The 24,985-nt window shown below is 49.9% G+C and overlaps 1 protein-coding gene across 1 annotated transcript; it reads right to left on the bottom strand.

The window, feature by feature from the left end:
* Window positions 1–1,939: 1,939 nt before the first annotated feature.
* Window positions 1,940–24,686, bottom strand: Slc5a9 (solute carrier family 5 member 9). The gene is made up of 14 exons (XM_026410670.2): window positions 24,537–24,686; window positions 22,701–22,772; window positions 19,166–19,270; window positions 18,693–18,857; window positions 17,465–17,570; window positions 16,577–16,657; window positions 15,989–16,194; window positions 15,653–15,788; window positions 15,056–15,163; window positions 13,073–13,223; window positions 10,796–10,964; window positions 8,966–9,181; window positions 5,545–5,716; window positions 1,940–2,148 (listed from the first exon to the last, which is right to left on the bottom strand). The coding sequence occupies exons 1-14, from the start codon at window positions 24,675–24,677 to the stop codon at window positions 1,940–1,942; spliced, it is 2,037 nt and encodes a 678-aa protein (XP_026266455.2). The 5' UTR covers window positions 24,678–24,686.
* Window positions 24,687–24,985: the final 299 nt, after the last annotated feature.

The following is a 24,985-nucleotide window of genomic DNA, read 5'->3' as shown; positions in this document are numbered from 1 at the left end:
TAGGATGTAACTTTTGAGCTGAAATGTGAGGCACTAATAGGAATGAACCAGGCACAGGGACAGCTGTCCTTCCTTCAGTTCTGTGCATTCAACAGTGTGCCTATGGATCCGTGGGTCAGATGAGGTGGGTCTGGAGTCTAGCAGAGGCTCTGCATAATAAAGGAGGAGAGCCAAAAACAGAAGGAGGGGGAGACATGAGAGAATTGCAGGGACAGGGATGGAGAGGACTGAGAACCCTCCTGCAGCAGGAGGTTGGAGAAGAGGTGGAGGAGATCTCTGAGGAATCCTAGGGGGCTGCTGAGGAATGTTTAAAATAAGATGGTCCATGTTCAATTTTAGATTGTGCTTCTGTGGTCTATGGACCTTCCCCACCCAAACCTTCAGTATAAATGTTGTCCACAAATGACTTGCTTGAATGGTTTTGGGGGAAATCAGGGAAAAGCTTAAGTTCTCAGGGTTAGTGAGGAACAGTGATCAGATATCTGAGAAGAAACCTCATGTCTCATGAGAGGTCCAAAGGTTGGGAGCCAAAATTTGGAGGCAGTAATAACAAAAGGTAGTCACAGACTTGGATATATCTGCACCTCGGAGACACGGGATTGTAATTTGTATCTGGCATGATCAGAGATTGGAGTGCAGTGATGATCAAATGCAGCACTGAAGAGGATCAGAGGAGAGTGGCGCAGCCCCTGCGTGGTGGGGAAGGTGGGTTCTTTCACCTGGATCCTGTCAGTGGCAGGGGCAGCAATCTCATTCTCGCCACCTGACACTCGGTTGTTTGGGTTCTACTTTAAGTAGATGCCTCCCAACCTGTGGACTCCCCAAGTCTCTGCCCAGCCAGTGACAGCACAAAACCCACCAGACCTTGGAGGATGTATTAGGTCCATAAGCATTTATTGGCACCTGTTATTCTGGGTACAAAGTCACTTTGGGCATAGCCATTGGCCCCTATCCTTGGAGTGCACCATCAAGGAGGGAGACATCACCAATCAGTGTGACCAGTGCCCAGATAGAAGCAGGTCCAGGGGTTGTGACAGTATGAGGACAATCTTGACTGGGATGTTGGGGCAGTTTCCTGGAGAAGGGGCACTTAAGCAAGCCAGGTATTTTCCAGGCTAGTTAGGCAAAGGGAGAGGTTCAGAGGCTCACGGATGGTGGCTTCTGGGCTGTGTGCTGCCCCTGAGGGCTACCTCGAGGTACACAGCAGCGTCTCTTGATTCTCCATCTTTCAATACATCACCTCCCTCCAACTGGACTTTAAGTTCCTTGAAGCAGCCATGGAAACTGTGCAGGGTTAGGTTTGAGTGTAGGAGTGAGATGAATTGTGATAATGCCAAGACGAGTCCCTTCTCCAAGAGCTCCCTGCTCCAGAGCCATCTGTCATCATGTTTAAATTCCACCCTCACCCCTCACTCCTTTGGATCTGACGGCCACAACTGTGGAGCCACCAATGGAAATATAAAGCCCTTCTCAGTAGACTCAGGTTTCAAATAGATTACCAGGGGTTGAGAATTGACAGAGACATAGGGGCTCTAGACGGGAAAAAGAAAAAGGTATGGTGAAGGGACACTTGACTTTTTGAAAATTCGTTGCTAGTACTCCACTTGTATTTTCCACTTTTCTAACCTCAAGACTCACATACAGAAGATTCCTGAGTAGACTCAACAAGAGGGTGGAAATGTTGATTTTGAGGTAGGAATGAGACAGTATAATGGAAAGAGAGCAAGAGTCCAGAAACACACTGAATCCTGCTATCTGGCCCTGGGCAAACCCAGTGTTCTCTCTGGGCCTCCGTTTCCCCACTTGCCAAGCGAAGTTGGATTAGATGCTCTTCAGGGGTTCCTGTAGCTTCAGCTCTATGGCCTCCAGTTTGACAGCAGGTGAGAGGAGAGCCTGTCTCTGTGTTGAATCTGTCTTGGCCAAAGCCAGGTCTGTGAAGTTATGCAAAATAACCCCAGAGGAAGATGTTGATGGACAGTAGGAGGATGGCGTTGATGTTGCAGACGCTTCTCCACAATGGCTCCTCCTCGATGCTGGTCAGTTTCTGCTCTAGTGCAGCCTTCTCTGCTGGGCTCAGAGCTTGCTCAGGGACCCTGGAGAGCCCACAGAACCAGCCCCAGAGCAGCTTTCCCCAGGACCTGTGTGGGGCTGGGAGGAGAAGGCCAGAGGGGAAGGGAAGCAGGGTGGAGGGAGGCAAGCAAATGATGAGAGTGGGGGTGGGAGATGGTGAGAAGCTGAAGGAGTGGGTGGGTGCCCTGAAAGTGGGGAGGGGCCCTTTGTGCAGACCACAGGCTACGCTGAGTTGGGATCTCAGCTGAGCTCTGGCCTTGGCCACAACGTCCATTCATGATGCTGAAGCATCTTTTTTGGAGGGGGGTGGTGTGTTAAGGTGGGGGAACAACACAGTTCACCCCGAATCAGAGTGTGAGTCCAGAATGAGGTCAGAGAACATAATCTTCTAAAGGAAGGAGGAAGCATTTGAGCCAGACAGACTGCCGCCCCTGCTGTGAGGACAGACAGGCACAGGCACTGCATGGGAGGCCAGGAACTCTTGGCTCCAGGGCCAGCTCAGCCTCAGCAGATTGTGAGGCCTATGTAATCCACTGCACTCCTCTAAGCTGCTGGTACTTTCTCCCCCAAATGCATCAGTGACATATGCCCCGTTCTTGTAAGAGTATTTTTGGGCATGGAATGAAAATGGAGATTTGGCAGCACTTTAAAAAGGTACCAGAGCTGGTTAGGGAGAAGAGGCTCTGGGGAATAAAATGTTGGAAATGCACAAGGCCCCCCTCCAGTGTGCAGAGGGCCCACTCAGAGACTAAAACTAGCACAGTTTATTAAAAAAAAAAAAAACACCTAAGTTTAAAAGAAACAAAGAAAGTAAATCTTTTGAACGTATACCATATAAAAGTAATATAAAAAGGCTTTCATGGAGATGGCAAAGAACACTGGGAATGAGCACTTCATTATCCAATGGCTTTGGGATGGGGTACTTGGAGAGTTTATTGTAACCACAGAGTGTCAGAGACACCAGGGGCCTGGATGCCATCTGGCCTGTCTCCTTCATTGTATAAAGGTGAAAAGGTGCTCAGGAAAGGGAAGAGACCTGTTTAAGGTCACACAGCTGCAGAGCTACACTAAGAACAAGATGAATTCAACATTTTGTTGGTGCTGGGCTTTTTACCAGCTGGCCCATATTCTCTCTCCTTTGATTTTCTCTGTGGTCCCTGAGGTAGATGAAACACAGGGTTTCGTGTGTGAATTCACAGACCCAAAAAGTCCACTTCATCTAAGTAGTTACTAAACAGTGTGCAAAAACCAACCTGGGATGTATATACTTCTTTTAGATCTACTCACTGCCCTTTAAATTTCTATTTTTGACTCAAAATGAAGCTGCCTGGCCTACACCTGCCCGTGGGCCTTTCTGCGGGGGCTGCTTCCTCCTGATTACTGATGTTCGTTTCTCTCCCAGGGAGGAGACTGCACACATTGCACAGCGGCAGGACCTTCCCTGCCCTTTCTCTCCTCCCCAGTGGCCTGTGTGGAGGTGCATGGGTTTCTCTCCTTGGATGTTGTGGCTGACTCAGAGCCTTCTCTTCCTCCTGTTGGAGTGGCCATCCACAGGGCGTAGGCATTCATTCCTGTCTGCTCTCCAGAGATGCTCTGCCCTGGGCCTGGAGGCCATCCAGGGAGTGCGAGGGTCTGGTCTGCCTGGTCTGGGTTTTAGCTGCAGGCAGTACAGGCTGCCTCCTCCTCGCTCTCTCTGGGAGATGTTTTACGGCTTCTTCGCCTTCCCTTCTCCTCCTCCTCCTGGGAGCTGCCGCACTTATGCAGGGCTCCTCCTTGCAAGAGGGTCTTCCCATAACAGAAGCTTTTTAGGGGAGAGGACCTAGTCCTTTCAGTGATGTGGGGAGGTGATTTTGAGACCCCAACATCTGGTGCATTGGCCACAAACTTGAAAAAGAGACAAGGAATTGCATTTTGCCAAGCAAAATACACCTGAAGTATTTGGGTCAACCACTAAGACCAAGAGGTTTGGCTTTGATTTTTGGTGGTTCTTTATGAAGTGAGTCCATGTGTGTTTTCACGGTGGGGGTTTGTAAAGGATTTTCTGGCTTTATAGACAGCTTTTTATAGTGGGCCGTTGACGTTTAACTGCTGCGGCTTGGGCAAGAAGCTTTGAACCTTAGCTTTGGTGGGGATCTAGAGCTTTTGATTAATTCTGGGAAAGTGGGTATTTCTCCAGATTGAAGGCCTCAAGAAACATAGGAGCTTGCTTGGGCCTCAGGGACAGCACAAGGCCCTCTGAACCTGACAAAAGCCCAAGAACCAATGGCAGAGCATTGCCAACCAAATGATGCTTTGGTAATCTTGTCTATGCTTTTAAACTTGCCAGAATTATGGGAAATTAGGCTGGTATAGAACTAAGACATTGTCTGAGGCCTGACAGAACCATGAAAATCCAATGGAAAGCAGCTGTCAAGGAACCCCAACTCCATCCAGGCACTGGGATGTCCTCTGAGTAAGGCAGGAGATAAACTTAGGACTTAAATTTCATTGAATTTTTAATTCATAAGAACAAGACAGATTGCTTTTTGGATGTTACCTTGCAGACTGATAGAACTTTTTTGATTTTGAAATCTTCCTTGGGAATATTATCGTTGAGAAATCTCAATAATGTCCTTCTATCATAAGAATGTCTTAATATTATTTAATCTCACCACAGGAAGGAGAAAGCTGCAATTTGTCTAAGACAGTTGCATTTTGTCTTACAACAATTGAAATTAATGTACTATTCTAGAACACTTCAGGACCTCTGGGCGGCACAGTTTATAAGCCCATTTTAAGGAGACACCCCCCCCCCCCAGGAGGGGATTGTTCTGGGGCAACTCATGCAGACAGACACAACTATATGGGCACGTGGCTGCTCTCCTCCTACCAGGGACAGTCATGCCTTCATGTGACTGAAGTGCTAAACCCAGTGGGAAATAAATAAGGGTGGTGGGGACAGGGCAAGGTTTCTTTGCCATGGCTGACATTCCCTTCCACTCAAAAAAAAAAAAAAAAGAACTCATCAGTAGGTGTAGAACTCTTTTTGATTTTCTGCCATATATTTCTTCAACCTAGGGAGGAGAAAGGACCTTCCTGTTTGCAGATTTGGGAAGGACAAGAGGGCACACTTGGTTGTACAACTCTCCTTCACAGGGTGGGCTGGGCTATTTGATTAGGTCTTCTTGGTGACCAGAGAGCACCTCGGGTCTAATGCTAGAGTTCAATATCAGGGAGCACACCTCCCCGTGGATATAAACCAAATCTTGCCATGTACACTATGTCATGAATGAGGGCAATGGTTTGGTCCCATCTATCTAACTAATCTGACTTCTTTCTCAAATAGTTTAATGGTCACAAAGGAGGAGAAGAAGATGATATTTATTGGGCTCCCTCAGAGACCCCATCCCCAGTGACCCCCCAAGAGGGGCCTTGGAGGCCCATGACATGGCATCTGTCCCCATTGTTCCTCTGTGAAGCATGCCCTCAGCCTACCTCCAACCTGCTCCAATTCCTCCATCAGGTCCCCTGCTGCTCCGCCTCCTGCAGGGCACTCCCCAGCTGCCTCCTCTGCCAGCCCTGGTGTGCTGTCCTCCTCATTCTCACAGGCCTCCTTCTCCAGCTCAGGGGGGTTGCAATTCCTTGTCCACCAGGTCAGACGAACAAGCTGGAGGGAAAGGATATGCCATCAGGAGTCAGTGCCTTTGGAGGGAAGTCCAGCTGCAGAGAAAGAGGCCCCATTCATGGGAGGCCCTCAGAGGAACAAGGCCAGGACTGAGGGTCAGGAGCCTGGTTTAGCCCTGGCTGCCCCTTTAGATCTGAGCACACCCTCCAGCAGGTCTGTGCTGGGTGCAGGCAGATAGACCAGAATCCAACATGGACCTGGCCTCATGGGACTCAGGTAGGTCAGGGAGGCAGGAGCCTGATCATAAAGGGCTTCAAAGGTCAGGCTGAGGAGTTGATGTTTAATAAACAACAGCCTCAGCTCCTTGTAGGCCATGTGAAAGTTCTGAGATTTTTAAAGATCTCTTGGAGTAAATTGAAGGGGTCCAACCTAGAAGCTGTTCCAAAAGTGAAACAAGAAATCTTGTTTTCCTGTGGTATTGGATATGAGGGAGCAGTCCTAAGGGATGTGAGGGAGGTAAATTCTTTAGGATGTGGTGACCTATTGGAGGAGTCAGATGAGGGAGAGAGGAGGGAGCTGCCTTGGGCCTGTGGGTTCCTGCCTTGGATGATCAAATGGATCTTATTCCTCCTCAGGGATAAAGGACACAGGACAGGATCAAATTTTCATGCTGGTGAGAGATGTGGTGGGGGGGGGAGAGAGGGGGGGGAGTGCACACATTAATATGAAGCTGAGCTTGAAGAATATGTAGAACTTCCAGGAGGAGAAGTTCAGTGAGGAGAAAAAACCCTTATGTCCCCCGGATGGCCCGGGTGGTGTTCCTTTTTCTCCCTCTGCAGTGGCCCAGCAGACATGCACAGCAGGTTATCTGGCTGACACCAGTGGTGTTGGACCCCTACGTTCAGAACCACCTCCTTTCCAACCAGGCTCTTCCCCTGCGGGGAGCTCGGTTTGCTTGTTCAGCCATTTATTCCTGCTGTGCTCCCAGCTTCCTCCTTCCCCTGCAGCACCAGGCTTCCAGGTGCCTCTCTATGGGCAGCTTCTTTGTCCACATCGCATAATAAATCTTCCTTACACTGTGTGTCACTAGGAGCATGTAAATGAAGACACTTTATGTCACCAGGAACCAGTTGAGTGTGGGGGTTTGAACCTTGGGAGAAGGGTTTTGGCTTGGAGATAGAGAACTGAAATGTAGAAAGTGGTTGAATTCATAACACAGGGATATCACAGAGTGAAAATTCTATTGTAGGCCACAAATGGGTTCCTAAGGAAAAATCATGGTTATGGGCAGAAAGAAAAGCCCATGAAGAAGTAGAAAAGAGATCAGAAGGGCGGGGATAAAAAAAAAAAAAAAAGGAAAAGAAAAACCAGGAGGAAAGAGAGGGAGGGAGAAGTACCTGTAGGATCCAGGGAGAGATTCTCAATGGGGAAGGACTTGAGCATGAAGAGCACAAAGGCAAACAAAGGAGAAGACTCAGTGACAGGTGGCTTCTGGAGGGAGCTCAGGAGGAGTCCATCTCTAAGGCTCATCTGTGAGAGTCCTGCTTGTTTGTACGGCTCATAGAAACCAACAGTGTGAAGTTGCCATGCAAACTCTAAAGTGCCATACAGGCCTGGCGTATGGTGGCATATGTCTGTAATCTTAGTGACTCAGGGACTGAGGCAGGAGAAGCTCAAGTTTGAGGCCAGCTTCAGTAACTTAGGTCCTGAGCAACTTAGCAAGACCCTTGAAATAAGATTTAAAACTGACCTATGAGGTAGTGCAGGGGTAGACCACTCCTGGATTCAATTCCCCGTACCACACACACCCAAATCAATGAATCACCTTACAGGTGATTGTGTCAGTTGTGATTTCCACCCAATGTCTCAGGTACCAAATTCTGGCATGGGCTCTGTCATTGGTTGAAAATTCATATGTTAAAGTCTGAACCCCAGTATTTCATAATCTGACCACTGCTAACATAATTTATTAGTTTTTCATTGCTATGGCCAGTACCTAAAAAAAAAAAAAAAAAGACAGTTTGGAGGAGGAAAGATTTATCCAGGCTCATGGTTTCAGAGGTTTCAATCTTTACTTGGTTGGATCCATGATACAACATCATGGCAGAAGTGTGTCATGGAGGAAAGCTGCTCAGCTCACGGCAGCCAGAAAGGAGAGAGGGACAGCAGGTGGGGGGAGGAGCCAGGGATAAGATATTGGCCCCAAGGGCATGGTCTCACGGACCTACTTCCTCCAACCGTGCCTCACCTGCCTACTGTTTCCACCACCTCCAGTCAGCGGTCACTGGACTGATGACCTCCCTGGTGAGGTCAGAGCCCTCATGGTCCAATCACTTCCCACAAGCCCCACCTCTGAATACTGCTGCATCGGGGACCTTCAACACATTATGTCTTTGGAAACACTTCAGATCCCAACCATAAAAACTGCACTTGGAGGTAGGGGCTTTAAAGAGGCAATTAAAGTAAAATGAGGTAATATGTGACTGGTGTTCTTAAAGCGGAGGTAAAGTCACAGACAGACTCAGGGATGACCATGTGAAGAAGGGAAAAGACGCCATCGACAAGCCATGAAGAGGAGTTGCAACTCTGCTGTCATCTTGGTCTCAGATTTCCAACCTACAGAACACTAGGAAAAATTCTGTTGTGTAAGCCACCCAGTCTGAGGTATTGGGGTCAATAGCCTTAGCAAACTAGCACAGACTCTAGGGGGAAAAGGCCCCAAAGACTGGTCATCCATGTTCCAGGACTGGCATATCAGTCAGCTTGGAAGAGTTGAGGATTTTGAGTTGAGTTCTGAATTGGAAAGTTCTCTCTGTTCTCATGTACTTGTTTGTTGACCATTCAAAAAATCTCTACTCTTTTCAGTCTAACTCACAGTGACGGTGTCAGGGCACCCTGCCCTGATCCTGGTGGAGGCTGCCTCCCCTTCTGTGAATGGATCCTCCCATGGAGTCTGGTCCTTCTGTGCTTTGTCTTTATACAGTAGCAGTTTGTGGTGGCATCTCTTCCTCTTGTGGACAATTGCTAACAGGGAACATTAATCTCTATAACCCCAGCACAGTGCCTGGCACATAGAGTGTATTCACTGAGTAATTTTTGAATCAGATGAGTTACTTTTCTCTTGGAAATTCACAACCCTATGAGTTCCCGGCTCCCAAGGACATCTATATGGCAGCCGGGGAGACCATAACCTATCAAGGTGAAAACCAGCACATTTCAGGTGATAGGAAACAGGGAAGCATTTCTGGGGCGGGGGGGGGGGGGCGGGCTCAGTATAAGCACAACACTTGCCTTTTCCTCAGGGATGGGGGTTGTACAGAGGCTGATGGTGACAATAACGATGGCAGTGAGTCCACAGAGAAGGAGGGCAAAGTACAGGTAGTGGAAGTCCTTCAGCACGGCTGGCCTCCTGTCCACCTCACCGCAGCCTGGGGCTGGATATGAGAACTCCAGGATCATGCGCAGAAGCCCCACTCCCAGGCCAAACATGAGGCCCCAGAAGGCTCCCTGTGGAGAGGGGGCAGACAGGGGCAGGGGTGACATTGGAGAAACAAGAGAGGGGGACCTCGGAACCTAAAAGCTGCTGTGTTTCTAAATCTGTCTCCCACTGGCTTATTAGAGTGTCGGGCAAGTCTGTCTTAGCGAGCTCCCAATTAATGCTGAGACTTTGTCCTGACTTAAAAGGCAGGCAGAGCAGTGTACGGAACAGGCTAGGGCCTTCAAAGCTGGACTACGATGTCAACTGGGGCTCCATGTTGAATGGCTCTGAACCAATGCCTCCACCTTGCTGGCTTGGAGTGTTCCTCTGTGCTCTATGAAAAGAGAAATTGGTAGGTTCTAAGTAATAGATGGCCAGTCATCAAATAGATTAGGCTGCGCTTTTGTAATAGGCCAGGAACACTAGTAACCCCTTCCCAACTGACAATATGACAAATCAGAAATCAGAAGAGAGATTTCCTCCCTCTTTTTCTCTCTTTTTTTTTTCCAAGAAAAACTCTGGTACCACTCATTTATTATAATTCCATTTCTCCTTAACCTGTACCTGTTCCAAGTATGAAAGAGTCAGATGATGTATGTTTTTAAAATGAGACATTAATCCTGACTTGAAAACTCTGGAATGAACAGACACACCCAGAATTTCAACTGGTCCTGCTGTGCACCACGGTTGTCAGCAAGGTGAGACCTTTGCAGACAGCAGACGCCTTGTTTACACAGGCCACCTGGGGAGGGGTCTCTATGGTCTCCTTCGCGGTGAACTTCAGCTCTCACGTTGGTCTTGTGGAGTCATGTCCATGATGTCCCGTGGCACAGCCAGCAGAGTTGGGCCTGACTCTTCTAGGCTACCCCAGGGAGTACTCAAGGTTCTAATTCCAATACCTCTAGCTTCCCTCAGCCACTATCAGATTTTAGTGCAGTCACACATGTGATGTGCAGGCATGTCCAGAATGCTCATCCCCTCCCATTCATCCTTCAGGTCTCAACTCTGTCACCTCCTCCAGGAAGTCTTCCCTACCCTCCTCCCAGGAGTCCCATTGGTTAAGAGCTTATGCACTTCTGTCTCCCAACAGTCATTGTGCTTTATTATGTTTGCTTATGTACATCCTACAGCTGGCCTCCTGCCACCTTGAGTTGAGTTCTGAATTGGAAAGTTCTCTCTGTTCTCATGTACTTGTTTGTTGACCATTCAAAAAATCTCTACTCCTTTCAGTCCAACTCATAGTGACGGTGTCAGTGCACCCTGCCCTGATCCTGGTGGAGGCTGCCTCCCCTTCTGTGTGTGGATCCTCCCATGGATTCTGGTCCTTCTGTGCTTTGTCTTTATATAGTAGCAGTTTGTGGTGGCATCTTTTCCTCTTGTGGACATTAATCTCTATAACCTCTGTGAATTGGCCCCGTGAGGACAGACCTCTATGAACCTTGTAAACCACGACATCTCTGGAACTGTCATAACCAGCTTGATAACTGTGGAGTGGACAAATGAATCTAGACCTGGAGATATGTTCAGAGACATGGAAACCTAGAAGGCCCATGTGTTTGTCCAAGGTCCCAGAAACCAGCAGATTGACAGACAGGACTCTAGACCCTCTGCTGTACAGGGAGAGAGAGGAGGACTGCACTCACAGGCTCTGTGACCCTCTTGCAGAAGATGGCCAGCAGGAAGAGAGCAGTGATGGGTGGAGCCAGGTAGCTGGTGACAGCCTGGATGTAGTCAAAGAGCTGCCCACTGTTGGAGCTCTGGATGATGGGGATCCAGAGGATGCTGATGACAACCAGGAACACCACAAACAGCCTGCAGGGAGAGCACAGGGTGCTGTGAGGCACACTCGGGTGGGTGTGACCTGCAGCAGGTGAAGGTGATGCACAGACACCAGGACGGGCGAAGAGAGGGGATCAGAGGAGGTTAGGTCAGGGTCTCAAATACTAAGTCGCAGGAATTTAGACTGAAAATTCCTTAAATCAGAGTTTCAGAAACCAAGAGACTCAGATTTGTAAAATCTCAGCGCTTGCATATTGGATGTCTTTTGTTTTTAAATTTATTTTTGACACTTGGGATTGAACCCTGGGGCACTTTTCCACTAAGGTGTATCCCCAACCATTTTTTGTTTTGAGACATGGTCTCGATAAGTTGCTGAGGCTGAGCTTGAACTTGCAATCCTCCTCCCTCAGCCTCCTGAGTCATGAGGACTACAGGCATGTGCCATTGGTGCCTGGCTTGATGCCTTTTAGGTCATGTCATTCACCCACTGTTTAAGGAATACTTCGTGCCTTCTACCCACCACCTACCCCAGTCAAAGGCCTCTTGGCTCTGTTTAGCACACCTTTCCTGCTCTTTGCATTCCAGCCCCTGTGCAGAATAGCTCCTTTCTCCAGGATGACTTCAGCCTCCAAGAACTTCTTCAACTCTAACCTCACTCTCTCCTTTACATTGGCACTAAGATTAAGGCAAGAACTCCACCTTTTTCTTTTTCTCCTGACTCCCCCTTGATTAATTCTCACTCAGTCCTAAGTCCCCAAAGCATTCTTTTTTGTGGAGGGCAGTACCAGGATTGAACTCAGGGACAGTCAACCACTGAGCCACATCCCCAGCCCTATTTTGTATTTTATTTAGAGACAGGGTCTCACTGAGTTGCTTAGCACCTCGATTTTGCTGAGGCTGGCTTTGAACTCTTGACCCTCCTGCCTCACCCTCCTGATAAGCTGGGATTACAGGCGTGTGCCACTGTGCTTGGCCCCAAAGCATTCTTGATGAATAATTTTGTAGATGTGCAAACAAGTTGAAAAAACATTTTTTTGGATGTCCTGGATGCAATAATACACATGACCAGGAGATGGTGCCCACATTCCACTGATGAATTAAATAAATTTCAGCAAAACTAGGCAGTTGGTGGGCAAAAGATAAAGGGACACTTGTGGAAGGTCTCTGAGCTTCCTCCCATTTTCCCTCTCTCAGGCCGTACTAGAGCAATGGCTACCAGAGTGGCCTCCCTGTTGCTTATGCCCTTCCTCTGCCCTACCCTCAGATGGGGCAATGATTACTTCCTGTGCTAGGGCCAGAACTCCATTGGACAGAAGGCATCCAGGTGGAAAGAACAGGGAGTCAAAGGCAGGAGCAAGATGTTGAAGCTCAAGTACCTATGTGCCTACCCACCAAAGAGGGGAACACCCTTTACTCCAGAAGTCCTGGTTGGGGAACCTTAAATTTTGAAGCAGAGATTTCAAAAAAGGACCCTTAACTTTATACAAACTATAAATCCCCATCCTATTAAGAACTAGACAAAATCATCCATCAAGTTATGCCTTTAAAAGCACAAACTGATTCCAACAAGATAAGTTCAAATTCTCTGGCATGCTATTCAAGGCTCTGCATCACATGAAGACAACTTTCCTATGAACAACTTTCCCTGGATGCAGGTATCTCACTCTGTTATCTGTGTTTCTGTCCTTCTCATTAAACTGTGGGCACCCTGAAGCCAGGGCCACATGACTCATCCTAGTGTGAGTATGACACCTGGCGGTGTTCGGGGTGAGACTGATGATTAGATTCACAGCATTCCAGTTACCTGGAGATGAGAGCCAGAGTTGGTCTGAAAGACCCCAGAGGGTGAGCTGCTTGCTGAACTTCCTCCCACTTACACAGTTTGTTTTTCCTTTCGAAAGTGCTCTGTCATCCTCTCTCAATTACCCTGTTGATCCATTCCAAGAGAAAGTCTAAATGCAAAAGTCTTCATTATTCTGGAAGGGGAGGAGTGGTCCAGAGATGGAGGGGGACTTACCTGAGGTCCCATAGAAAGTCAGCCCTAGAACCTAGTGCTCTGGCCGCCTGTCCAGGGCCCAGACCCAGACAATCTCCTACAGAAAGGGGGTGCTCTGGGAGGATGGAAGGAAGGACCCGCGCACCTGCCCACCACCATCAGCTCCTGCTCAGTTGCCTTCCTACGGAAGCGCTGCCACACGTCGATGGTGAACAGGGTGCTGCTGCTGTTGAAGATGGAGGTGAGCGAGCTCATGAGGGCCGCCATGATCACGGCAATCATCAGGCCCCGCATACCTGCGAAGAGATGAGCGGGAGTGGATAGCTGGCCGGTAAGGGCTCTGTCGATCATGGAGGCTGCAGCAGTGTCAGAGCCAGGAGTCTGGGGTGGGGATGTGATAGGAAAGCCATTGGTGATGTTCCCATCTAGCACAGATATGGAATCAGGAGGCCCATGATGCCAGAGTCCTGGTTCTGGCCAGGCTCTGCTTCTGCAGGTGACTCATCTGCCCTCCCTGAGCCTTGGTCTCCTTATGAGGTGTGTGTAAGACTTGGTGATCTTTAAGGTTCTCTGTAGCTTCGATGTCTCAGTCTGGGTTTCACAGCTGTAAACAGCTATCGGGTTCCTGTGAGTGGGGGCGGGGAAGGTGGATGTTTATAATTATTTGTTTGTTTATAGTGTTTTTACTTTTTTAAAAAAGTGTTTTCTGTGACCATATTGTGGTGGTGGGCTAACTCACAGCCTGCGAAGTAGAAGCCTGGGTTTGTTTCCTAACTCCACAAGTAACCAACTAAATGGATGCTCTTTGGACTACTCCCTCACTTTTTGGGGGCCCTTTACTTTTTTTTTCCCACTTGAACAAAGAGAGGGTCACCTACTGACCCTCTGATAAGCTTCTGGACTGCTTATCTCTTGAGGAAATGAATTCCCAGCCCTGGTCCCACCTCAGGACTCTTTACCCCAAAGTCCATGTATTTAATCACGTTCTGTAAGATTCACAGGTGCCTTTGACTCAAGGTTCCAAACTCTGGGCTTCTGCTCTCCTCTTGGGCAATAAGAGTTCTCCCACGAGACACCTCTGCTCCGTTTGCCCCTCTCCATCCATCAGTCCCTCCTTGGCTGATGACCTAGCTGGGCCTCCCACCACCTCTGCTACTTCTTTGCTTCTCATTTTACCGGAGGGAGGGAATAACTACACATCATTGCCTTCCAGGTCGCGCTGTCATTATTAATCCACTTTCTAAAGACAAGACCTGGGAGTCATCTTTGATTTCCTCTGTCTTTCTTGTTCCTGAAATACATCAAGTCCTGCCGATTCTATCTCACCAATGTCTTTAAATGGCTTCTCTCTACCTCCAAAACCTCTGCTTTGGTTAAGTAATTGGTGATTACTTACCTGGATCACCGAAGACACCTCACTGACATCTCCCTGCCTCCCCAGAGCCTGTCTCCATACTGAATCCTCCACAGAGAGTGGACCTTCTAAAGCACAAATCCAGCCATCCATACTCTGGTCTACAGTCCCCTCCGTTGCCTTCAGAGAAAAGGACAGGCTGCAGAGCTCACCTGGCCATGACATTTCTCCCTGGCGAATCCACGCTGGGCTACTTTTGTTTCAGACCACGCTCTGTATCCTCCCGCTGGGCATTTGCATGAGCAATCTCTTCTCCCTACAACATTTGTCACATCTCCCCACCTTTGCCTGAGGTAGTCCTTGGAGTTCAGCTCCATTTTCTTCCCTGGGTAGTCCTTCCTGACACTCCCCCAAGGCTGGGTCTATGGCCCCTTAGGGTTCCCTTTGTCCCACTGGGTTGCCACACTGGTGACCTTGTACTGTACCCTGGTGAGTCCAAGTAACCTGGAGACTGCATAAAGCCTGAGAGCAGAGGCCTGCCTTTCTTTTATCTCTGCATTCCAACACCAGGGCACAGGGCAGGTGTGTTACAGATATTTGTGGAAGTGTGTGTGTGTGTGTGTGTGTGTGTGTGTGTGTGTGTATTAGAGAATGGGGTGCAGAGGTGGATCTTCTTTTCCCTCTTCCCATCCATTTGAAGGGCAATTCCTCCTAGGCAGTAGAGATTGGAGTAGGCTCACAGGTTGGGATGGAGAGCAGGGAGACAGGACTCACCAATGGGCATGAGACCCATAACCAGCTTGGGGTAGGCGATATTGGAACATCCCACTCGGGCCCCACAGACTCTTTGGCAGATGTCAGGGTCCACGCAGCCCACCTCATCTGAAGAAGAAGGGATGGCAGTTGGAGTTGTGGGGTCTTGTGCCTCACAAGGTCAGCCCACTGTTTGCTTCATGACACTATAAGAAAGTATTCACTGGAAACTTCTAGACCTTGTCTAGAAGGTAAGGGGCAAGTGATGTCTGGTTTCTTGAAAATTTTTTGCCCAGGTACAACATTGCAATCCTTTGTATTTTAGGTCTTACATATTGATGAAGGCAAATATCCTTGGAAGGGGCTAAGAATACCTTAATTGGTTTTAATTCCCATAAAAAGGGAAAACAGGATATAAAAATGGCATTCAGATACAAATTTCATCTGCTGAAGTACTTATTACATGTTTGGCCCACAAAATCTAAAATGCTTGCTCTGCAATCTGAGTAGAAAATGCTTTCTAATTCTTGCACTGGCCCCACCTTACCTAGGAGCACCTTCTCTGAAAACCCCTTGCAAATTGTATCCCAAAGCCCCAAAAGCAGCACTAGCTCTTACCTGGGTACAGGGCCCGGCTGATCATGCCAGGCATGACAATGAAGAACATGGGGAGGATCTTCAGGTAGCCCCCCAGCACCGAGCCTCCCTTGGCATGGGACAGATTCTTGGCAGATAGAGACCTCTGCACAATGACCTGAAATGGCAGCAATGGGGGTGGGTTGCTCACAATGGGGAGGGGCTCAGCTTAGCCACAGTTGAGCCCTGACACTGATCACTGCCCTGACTCAGCCCCAGAATGAGGTCCAGATCTCTATGCATCCAGGCACCTGGTTTTTCTGCAGGAATCCATCCCAATCCCTGATGGGCCAGGCCAAGCCCTGTGGGGACCCTTACCTGGTCTGTGCACCAACACCAGGTGGCCAGCACTGTGAGCCCAAAAATGAGACCTGGCCATGGGATGTCTCCACTCACAGGGTCCCGAAGCATGTGGAAAGCATCAGGCCGTGGGAGGTGACAGGTGGTATTGGGAACTGTGACATTGGGGATGGCCTCCATGTACCGCTGCTGTAGGCCTGGGTACCAGCCCACCTCCTGAAAACCTGTGGGGAGAGACACAGTGGGAGAAATAGTCCTGAGCCCCCACTAAGCTTGTGCTCGCAGCTCCCAGATCTATAACATACCTTAAGGCTGCTGTGGGTATGCCACCTACCAGTTCAGCACACCCTCAACCTTCATTGCACAATGAAGATGAGCCTGGGTTGGAACTAACATGAGGATTGGAAGCAGGAAGGGAGATGGGATTTCAGGCTCAAGATCCCTGGTTTGGAGTAGAGAGGAATCCTGCTTTTTTGAGAGCTCTGGATTAGCAAGAGGACATGGGTCCATGCTCTGGAAAGTTCTAAGCAAGGTGTGCTAATGACAAAGACAGATCAGAGAAAAATATAAGGGTGAAGATAGGATGTATTGGGACCTCTTCCTTACCCAGAAACATAAGGGCCAGGGCTCCCCCAACCATGATCACTGTCTGCAGAGCATCCGTGTAGATCACTGCTGTGAGGCCCCCTGGGGACCAAGGAGAAGCCTCATTAGTCAGCACCAACAGGGGGATCTTCTCTAGGTGCCTTGCCTGTGCTTGGCCATGCAGGGAGACCCAAGAAGACACAGACCCTGTGGACAGTGGACTCTGGCCACCTGCCTTTCCCTGCACCTAAAGCTCCCCTCCATCCCACCCTGGGATGATGGAGGCTGGTCACAGGCCCATGTGTTTATGTGGAGTTTTGCTGCACCTGGCGGTGTCTGACTGTGGCCAGGATGCCATAGCTTCCTTTACTATTGCTGTTACTATTCCTTCCATTCCTCCTGGTGCTGTTAGCTCTTCCAGGAATGCGTTCTCCTTTCCCTCCCAACTCCCATCCCAATGCCTCCTGTCTTTCAAGGCAAACTTAGCCGTAAGTCAGTTTGTCCTATGCAGTGTCCCAGGGTGCACAGCCACGTGTGAGATGCTTTGGGGGAAACAGGAGAGGGGGTGGGGCGGTTCATGGTGACTCTGGTCCAGCAAGAGTTCCTTCGTCTGTACCCTGCTTCCTGACATAGGCGGTCTTTTCAGTCCTATCATCTCTCCTGCGCCATCTGCCTGGCTCTGTTTCCCTATTTCTTTCCCTTTTAGCCCCTCTCCCTGTATCCCACTGTGTGACTCAGTCTGTTCCTCTGGGTTTTCCTCTTATCCCACATCTCTGTCTCAGCCCCTTTTTGTCTCTGTCTCTTCCTCTTTTTCATTCTCTCAGGATCGATTTTCTGTGTCCTCTGAGCCTCTCTCTTTCTCTCTGTGTCTCTCAGTCTCTGCACACTCATAGGACCTCTCTGCCTTACCTGCAATGGTGTAGACAGCTGTCACCACCAGCAGAATCACCGTGGAGAGATAGAGGTTCCAACCCATGGCTATCTGGATGAAGAGGGCTCCGGAGAAGATGTCAGTCTGTAGAGAACCAGGACCACAAGTCAAAGCCACCTGAGGCCCTTGTTATGGCTGCTGTGTGTATGTCACCTACCAGTTCAGCACATGGGGCACCCTCAACCTTCTCTGCACAATGAAGGTGAGTCTGAAGCTCACATCAAGGAGTATGGCTTGATCTTGTGGATACTGGGAACTGTGGAGACTTTAAAGCAAAGGAGTTCTGCGTAAAGCTTTGCAACTAAGAAAAATTTAATTGGCTGATAGACGGATCTGTTGGCCATGAAGGGAATGGTAAGGAATGAAGTGGAAATTGAGGAAGTGAGGGTGGGAGCTAGGGAAGGAGAAGAAGAGGATATTTAGGAGGAGAGAGTAGGAACTTAGCAGGTTGCTGATGCTCCCTGATAGAACAGAGGTGCTCGTGGCTGCTGGATGAACCCGCAGGTGACTCAGTGTGGCAGGAGCCCTAGTGCTGGTGGTCCTGAGTTCTGGAAAACCTCCATGCTTGGGTTTACTGGGGGACTTGAGGGGGGCAGCTGTGCCTAAGCTGGCAGGATTGGTGGAAGAGGGGCCTTAAGGAGTTTTCAGCCCTGGACCTGGACTAAATGATTGATTGCTATTAGTCCAGGTGACTACATCCCATGCCTTATGAGTGCACCATAGGTCTACACCATGGCAGAGTAGAAGGACCTGGACTGGGTCATGGGACTCAAACTTTAGTTCCACTTCCAGGATGACTGGCCTTCTGTGTGAACTTGGGTTCATCATTTGACCTGTCTGGTTTGTTTCCTGAGTTCGCATTCTAGGCAATTAATGAAGAGTTAATTTCTGAATGAAGAATCAGTTAATGAAAGGATAAATGAATGGATAAACCCTAGACTGTGAGTTCTTTGATGGTTGGGGCTGCCATTCACTGCAAACCTTTATCACTCCTCTCTTTATCTGGGGGAGCACATAGGTTACAGGGGTCCTTCCTTCCTTCTGTCTCTCCATTGTCATTCTTTCCTTTCTTCCTCCCATCCCTCCCTTCCTTCCATCCAGTCTGTGATGGTCGGTTCCCTCTCTGCATCAAGTCCACCGCACTGCATTCAGAAGTCCCTCAACCAGCAGTTTCAAGGTCAGGCTGGGCTCCTGAGTGGTACCCACCGATATCTTGGTGAAGATGTAGAGGATGAGAGACAAGACGGACATGTAAATCTGGATCCTCTGGCCCCCGAACCTTTTCTTCAGGTACTGAGGCATCGTGACCACACCGGCTGCGATGTACACGGGGACAAAGACCCAGCCGAGGGCCAGGAGCAGGCAGGTTGCCTGGGAGAGTGGGGAGAAGGTCCAGATGGTGAAGGAAGGTGGAGGGCAGCCTCCTACCCAGAGACAGCGTGTGCAGTGGGAGAGCCCTGAGCAGGGAGGGAGAGGACCTGGGGCCCAAACCCAGCCCTCCCAGACCTCAGTTGAGTCCCTCTGCCTCTTCCAGGCCTTGATTTCCTCATCTATAAAACGGGTTCTCAATTTACCATGCAAACTTCTAAGCACCTCTAAGGTTTCTCTCAGCCCTAAGGCCAGGGATGGAGGAGGTTTCAGACCCTCATTATCCTGGACCATCCAGGTCAGCTTCTTACATTCCACTCAAAGCCTCCCACAGCAAGGCCTCCAGCAGCCCCTGTCCCGGCCAGACCGATGAACAAGCCGCTTCCCACATTGCTGGACATCAGAGATGCTCCGATCTGCAAGGCACAGATGCATTCAAGGGTCAGGGTCAATTCAAAACAATCTGGCATCAGGACCATGAGCAGAGAGGAGGAGGTGCAAAGCTATATTTGTTGGGCACCACACTGGACACCTCTCATGTCCCTATACAGTTATCTCCACAGTTACCTGGAGGGAGGGTTTTAATCTTCCCAATTCACAGAAGAAAGAACTAAGTCAGGAAAAATGAAGTCACTGGCTCCAGGTTGCCCAGTGAATATGTGGCAAAGTAGGAAGAAGGGAAGCCAGGGAAGTAGGCCCATACAGGAAGGGCAATGCTCTGCCCTGGGGCCACCAGCCTAAGGATGTCCAGGGAGAAGGAGGCTGCAAAGGCCACGGAATCCCCCCCAGGAGGTTGGGAGGCCCTGCCACACCCTTAGCTCCTGCCAACTCCAGGGCCAGGCCAGGCAGACAGAGGGGCGAGATACTGAGCACAGGCCAGGCCAGGCAGACAGAGGGGCGAGATACTGAGCACAGGCCAGGCCAGCCTCTGGGCTGAGTTCCTCTTTCTCCAGGAGGACAGCCAGTTCCTCTAAGGCAACAGAAGCCATAATAATAATGATACTGATGATGCCAATCGTCAGAGCAGTTGGTGCTTGTTGGTGCTTCTATGTATACTGTCACTCATTTAATCCTCATGACAACACAGTAACATGGTTACTATTGTTACTGGGGTTCAAATAAATATCCCCCAGAGGTTCATGTGTCCCTAGCATGGGGCACTATTTGACAGTGGTGGAATCTTTAAGAAGGCTGGCTCAGTAAGGGGTCTTTGGTCACTGGGAACATGCCCTTGAAGGGAATTATGGGACCCTAGTCTCCTCTTCTTTCTCTTTTGCTCCCTGGTCATAAGGTGGGAAATAATAAACATTTTTTTGATAAGTTATTTACTTCTAGTATTTGTTACAATAACCCACAACTAATTAACACAGTTATTACCCCCATTTTACTATGAGGGAACTGAAGCACAGATAGGTAAGTTGCTCAAGTCCCAGAACTAATAGTACATGACCAAATGAAAATTCAAATCCTGGCTTTCTGGCTCCTGTAACCATTAGACAAATGGTGCTTGACACCTAATAAACATTTGCTCAATGTTATGTCTTATTACTGGATGGGATCCAGGACTGGGAGGGGTTGGGGGCAGAGGGAGGGCCTCTGAGGCCTGAGAGGAGGACTGAGGAGACACTGGGGACAGGACTGGGAGCTGGAGGGAAGAGCTAGGCTCCAGTTTTATACCCCATGTCACCTTAACAAAATTACTTTCTTTCATAAAACCTTGTCTTCTTCAGCTATAAAATCTGGACACTCACCTCTTTCCAACACTCGTTCCCAGAGGTGCTAGGAAAGGAAAAGGATTGAGAAATTCAGAGATGAGGTGGCAGAGCAGGGTAAAGGCATGGAGACAGACGTGTGGCCCTATGTTGCTGAGGCCCCTGAGCTGCCTCCACCCCAATATGTGTGCATGCAGTCACACACACACAGAGATGCACAAACACACATGTGCACACACTTGTATTCATACGCTCACAAACGCACACTCAAACCCACTACATATGTGCACACACATATATACTACAAACATGTGCACACACACATGAATATATTCAGGCTCACACATGCACACACCTTATAGACATATGTCCTCATTCTTACATGCACACTTACATATACACTTCACTTCCACACACATGATGTACTCACATGTATTTTCACACAGTCACTCACCCTCATGCACACACATGTGCATAACTCATGCACTCACACACACATACAAACATGCCCGCACACATGCATAGACATGCACTCAGACATACTCATTCTCACTCTCAGGTGGCCCAGGGGTGCTGACAGGGCGGGGCTGGACCACTAACCAGAGCAGAGAGCACTGGGCCCCCTGCTTTAGAGGAAGAGTGTCTCCCTTGAGTGGTGAGGCTTGTCCACCTCACCCCACTCTGGAGACCTGGGCAAGGTCATGGGGAAGGCAAAGGAAGGAGGGCATTTGAGTCTCTAGAGGAAGGATGGCTGCTGCTCCTTCAGCTCCTAGCTTTCTAGCCATCTGCCACTCCTGGAGCACAGTCTCAGGACCCGGTGGACAGCCAGACACATAGCTCCAGCAGTAGTAGACAGGCCTTCCTAGTCTGAGGGGTGCCTGTGAGCCCATCCTCAAGCTGAACCCAGGTCTCTGGTGCATGAGGCATAGTTCATAGCCCTGGGCAGCACATCCTCTTTTCCCCATGGGTCCCACACAGTGTGGGGGGCATACAGGGACCCTGCTACTCGGAGCCTGGGGTTTCCTCATGTCCACAGAAGGACCCAGAGCTCTGTACTCTGCAAGCAAATGGGCAGTCAGCCTGGGTTCCTAGGCCCTCTCCTGACCCTGTCAGAGGAGCCTGCTGTCCTGCTTTCGTCTTGGCCTGAATTCTTTCCAGGGCTGTGATTAGGGGACACTGACTGAGCAGAACCACTCCAAGGGCTTTTCTTTCTTCTAATGTGGGTGTGGCTGGCAGCTCCAGAGACCTGTTCCTGTCCCTGTGAGCTTCCAGGCCCTCAACACCCCCACCGCCTGGGGAGTCTAGACAGCTTGAGAAGTCCCTGCCTCTGGTTCTTCCTGCCTCAGATACCCAAGCCTACCAGAGAGCCCTGCACCCTGATGGGTTTCCTCCACTCTCAGTGCCTAGTGGTGGGCAGGGAAAGTGGTGAGAACCCAGACAGGTGGGAAGGTGGCTGGGGCTGTGTGTGTGAGTCTGAGTGTGGTGTTGGGAGAGTGTGAATGTGTGAGCAGGGATAGAAGTGCATGTGTGAGAGTGTGACTGAGTGTGTGATTGTCAGTATGTGAGTGTGAGGGTATGAGTGTGAGGGTGTGAGTGGGACATGCCTGGGTGTGTAGACGGCTTCTGTGTCCACCCAGCTGATGACTCTCCTGTTAGATTTCTGGGGCAGGACTGACCTCCCTCCTTCCCATTCTTGGAGGAGGAAGTTAGTTCTGAGGACAGGTGGAAATGCTGGTGGGTTGATGGGAGAGATTGGGGATTTTGTGATGGTTTCGAGATTGATTTCTTGAGGTGGCTGGGATTTCTGCTGATTCTCCTCATTTGCCTGTTCTTTGCTATAAGCTGATGTGTCACCTCCCCCTCCCCCAGTTTTTTTCCTACTTCTCCCTCTAGTCCATGCCACTGCCTGCAGCTCAGGGCTTCCTCTGAGCTCTTGAAAGCCCTGGTGCCAAATCTAGGAGGTATCCACGGGACACTTGTCCTGGGTAGCAAGGTCACTTGTTTGCTGGATGGATTGGAGTGGGAAGCTGTTCCCTTGGTCCAGGGAGAGAGGCAGAGAAGAGTTTGTGGTTGGTGGGAGGAGGAGGGAAGTTGAGCCTCCACATGGAGAGGGAAGGGAGAAAGGTCCACTCACCGGCCACCAGCTCATGGATCTTCCCGCCAGGAAATAGCCCCCAATGGTCCCTCGGCTTGCACGGATGGACGACTGGAAAGGAAACAGCAAGAGACAAAGACTTCCTGCACTTCTCCCAGCCTCTGTCATCCACCCAGGCACTGAGGGGATGTGGAGGGTGAGACGTGAGGCAGGGCAGAGCTGCCTGAGTGCTGGCAGATTTTGCCATTTTAAGTTGTGCATTTTGAGGAGAGCTGCTTCCTCTCTGTGAACCTTGGTACCTTCCCCCAGATCTGGTGTGAAGAGCAGAGGAGGTAAAGGGTGTCCAAGGTCTTCATGAATGGTCAATGCTGTGCAGGTGTGCCCATTGGTAATCAGTGTCCCCTTCCTTCCCTCCCCCCAGTGTCTTCCTTTAGGACATGGTTTGGAATCTCAGCCTCTGGTGCATAGTGACTGCCTCTCCTCTCCTCCCACTGGTCTCCCACACCAGAGAGGGGGCAGCCATTCCACCCAGTCTGACTGGGATTCTGGGCTTTCGTCAGGATGATGGGCTCTGTTTGGGGGATTCCCTTGGCCTGGCCTGAAGTCCATCGGGACCATGGTGGGAACCAGTAGGTGGCTAGCCTGTTTGGAGCCATGCTCTGAAGAATGAAGGGGAGTGAGGAGTGCAAGCCTGTTCTCTGGGGACCCCAGGCCAATGCAGCAGGCAGAGAAGGGTGAACTCAAAGCATGTACTCCAATGCAGAGGGCAGCAGTTCTCTGACTAGGTCTGAGATTCGAGAAATCCTTGAAGGTAAGGAGGAAAAGGGAAAAGAAATTAGTGACTAGAGGGCCTTGTACTTGTTAAGCTTTTGCTTGGACATTCACTTCTGATCTTCCTGGAGGCCATAGGAGGGACACAAATTCATTTCACAGATGAGAAAAAGCAGCGCCGGGCAGGAAACAGCTTGTCCAGCCCATAGTAGGATTGGCACTTCTCCCTCTGGCCACCTCCCACAAGCCACTGAGCACCTGCCTGCTTACTTCTTCTTGCACCAGCTCTGGGAGGCAGGGACTGTCACCTCCCCTTACAGGGAAGGGGACTGAAGCTCAGAAAGTGTTCCTGACCTCGATACAGGCCAAGCAGTGATTAAATGGGACTTGGATCAGAGTCTGCCTGGCAGCTGTCTTAAGATGTTATGGTGACGTTAGCAGCCAGGCACCATGCCAAGTGCTTAGATGTGTCCTGTCACTGAATGATCACAACTTTCTACAGCATTGATCTTACTTTCCATGTTCACATTAGACAACCGAAGATCACAGCGGCTTCTAGATTCCCAGGGTCATGTGACTCTGATTGCTGGAGTTGGGACTTGAGCTCAGGGATCCCTGACATCAAAGCCAGGTCCTGTCCAGGGCCACAACTCCTGGGATCAATGGAGAACAGAGGGACTTGGAATATGTTTGGAGCCCTTTAGAATACATGAGCTCCAGCTCTTTGACCCAGATATTAACAGGACTGAGAGAGGGCTGGCAGTCAGATTTTCTCCACATTGAACGTCTTTGGGTTGGGGAAGGCAGGAGTGAGGCTCAGAGTGGTCAGGGATGTTAGGACCAAAAGTGTCAGATGCATACAGATAGGGAGATGGTCACAGGGGCTCCAGGCCTGGCCAGCCTCTGGCTCACTGAGTGACTTCTGGCAGGCCACAGTGCTCTCTGGGCCTCAGTTCCCTCCTATGGAAGGTTAGGTGGGGGAGGGCGATTTCTGAAGTCAGTTCCATCTCAGTTTCCTCTGGCTCTGTGATCCGCTTCCTTCTGCCCACCTCTGCCTCCAGCTCCCACCTCCCTTCCCAGGCCCTGGCCTCAGGCCCCACTTACCCAGATCCCCACAGCAGTGACAAAGACAAAGTAGGTGACCACCACCCCAATGTCGTAGGCATGCAGGCTAACTTCAGGGCCCAGTGCTGAGCGCGGAGCTCTCTCCATCCTGAGCAGGTTCCCTGAAGCTCGGGGCCCCATTGCTGCCAGCTCTTGCTCGTCTGCCACAGTCAGTCCCCAGCTGGCTGGACTTTGAGGCGCTCCTGGATTAATTCCTTTCCTTTAATAATTAATCAGCCCCAGGCTCCATTAGCCTTGGAGAAAGCTCTGAAGCTGGCACATAAATTACTCCCAACTGCCCCGCATCCCTGTAGGACTCCTGCCCTCCTTCCCTTTCCCTGTTGCCCCTGCAGATGCACACACAGGTACACACACACATGCACATGCACCCTCATTACCCTCAGAGGGGCAGGAGCAGGAGCAGGAGGGGAAAGGAGCAGAGTCACAGA

The sequence above is a fragment of the Urocitellus parryii genome, chromosome 11, assembly GCF_045843805.1.
Source record: "Urocitellus parryii isolate mUroPar1 chromosome 11, mUroPar1.hap1, whole genome shotgun sequence".
NCBI lineage: Eukaryota > Metazoa > Chordata > Mammalia > Rodentia > Sciuridae > Urocitellus > Urocitellus parryii.
The sequence above is the reverse complement of the archived record's forward strand: the minus strand, read 5'-3'. Positions and strand labels throughout refer to the sequence as shown.

Bases quoted from the DNA above. Each gene is read 5' to 3' on its own strand.
- Slc5a9 (XM_026410670.2), bottom strand. From the start codon at position 24,677: ATGGGGCCCCGAGCTTCAGGGAACCTGCTCAGGATGGAGAGAGCTCCG. The intron at 16,195-16,576 runs GTAAGGAAGAGG...CTCTCCCCACAG, and splicing joins CCTGGCCCTTATGTTTCTGG to GTTTTCAGGAGGTGGGCTGG. The intron at 10,965-13,072 runs GTGCGCGGGTCC...CTCTCCCTGCAG, and splicing joins GAGCTGATGGTGGTGGGCAG to GCTGTTTGTGGTGTTCCTGG.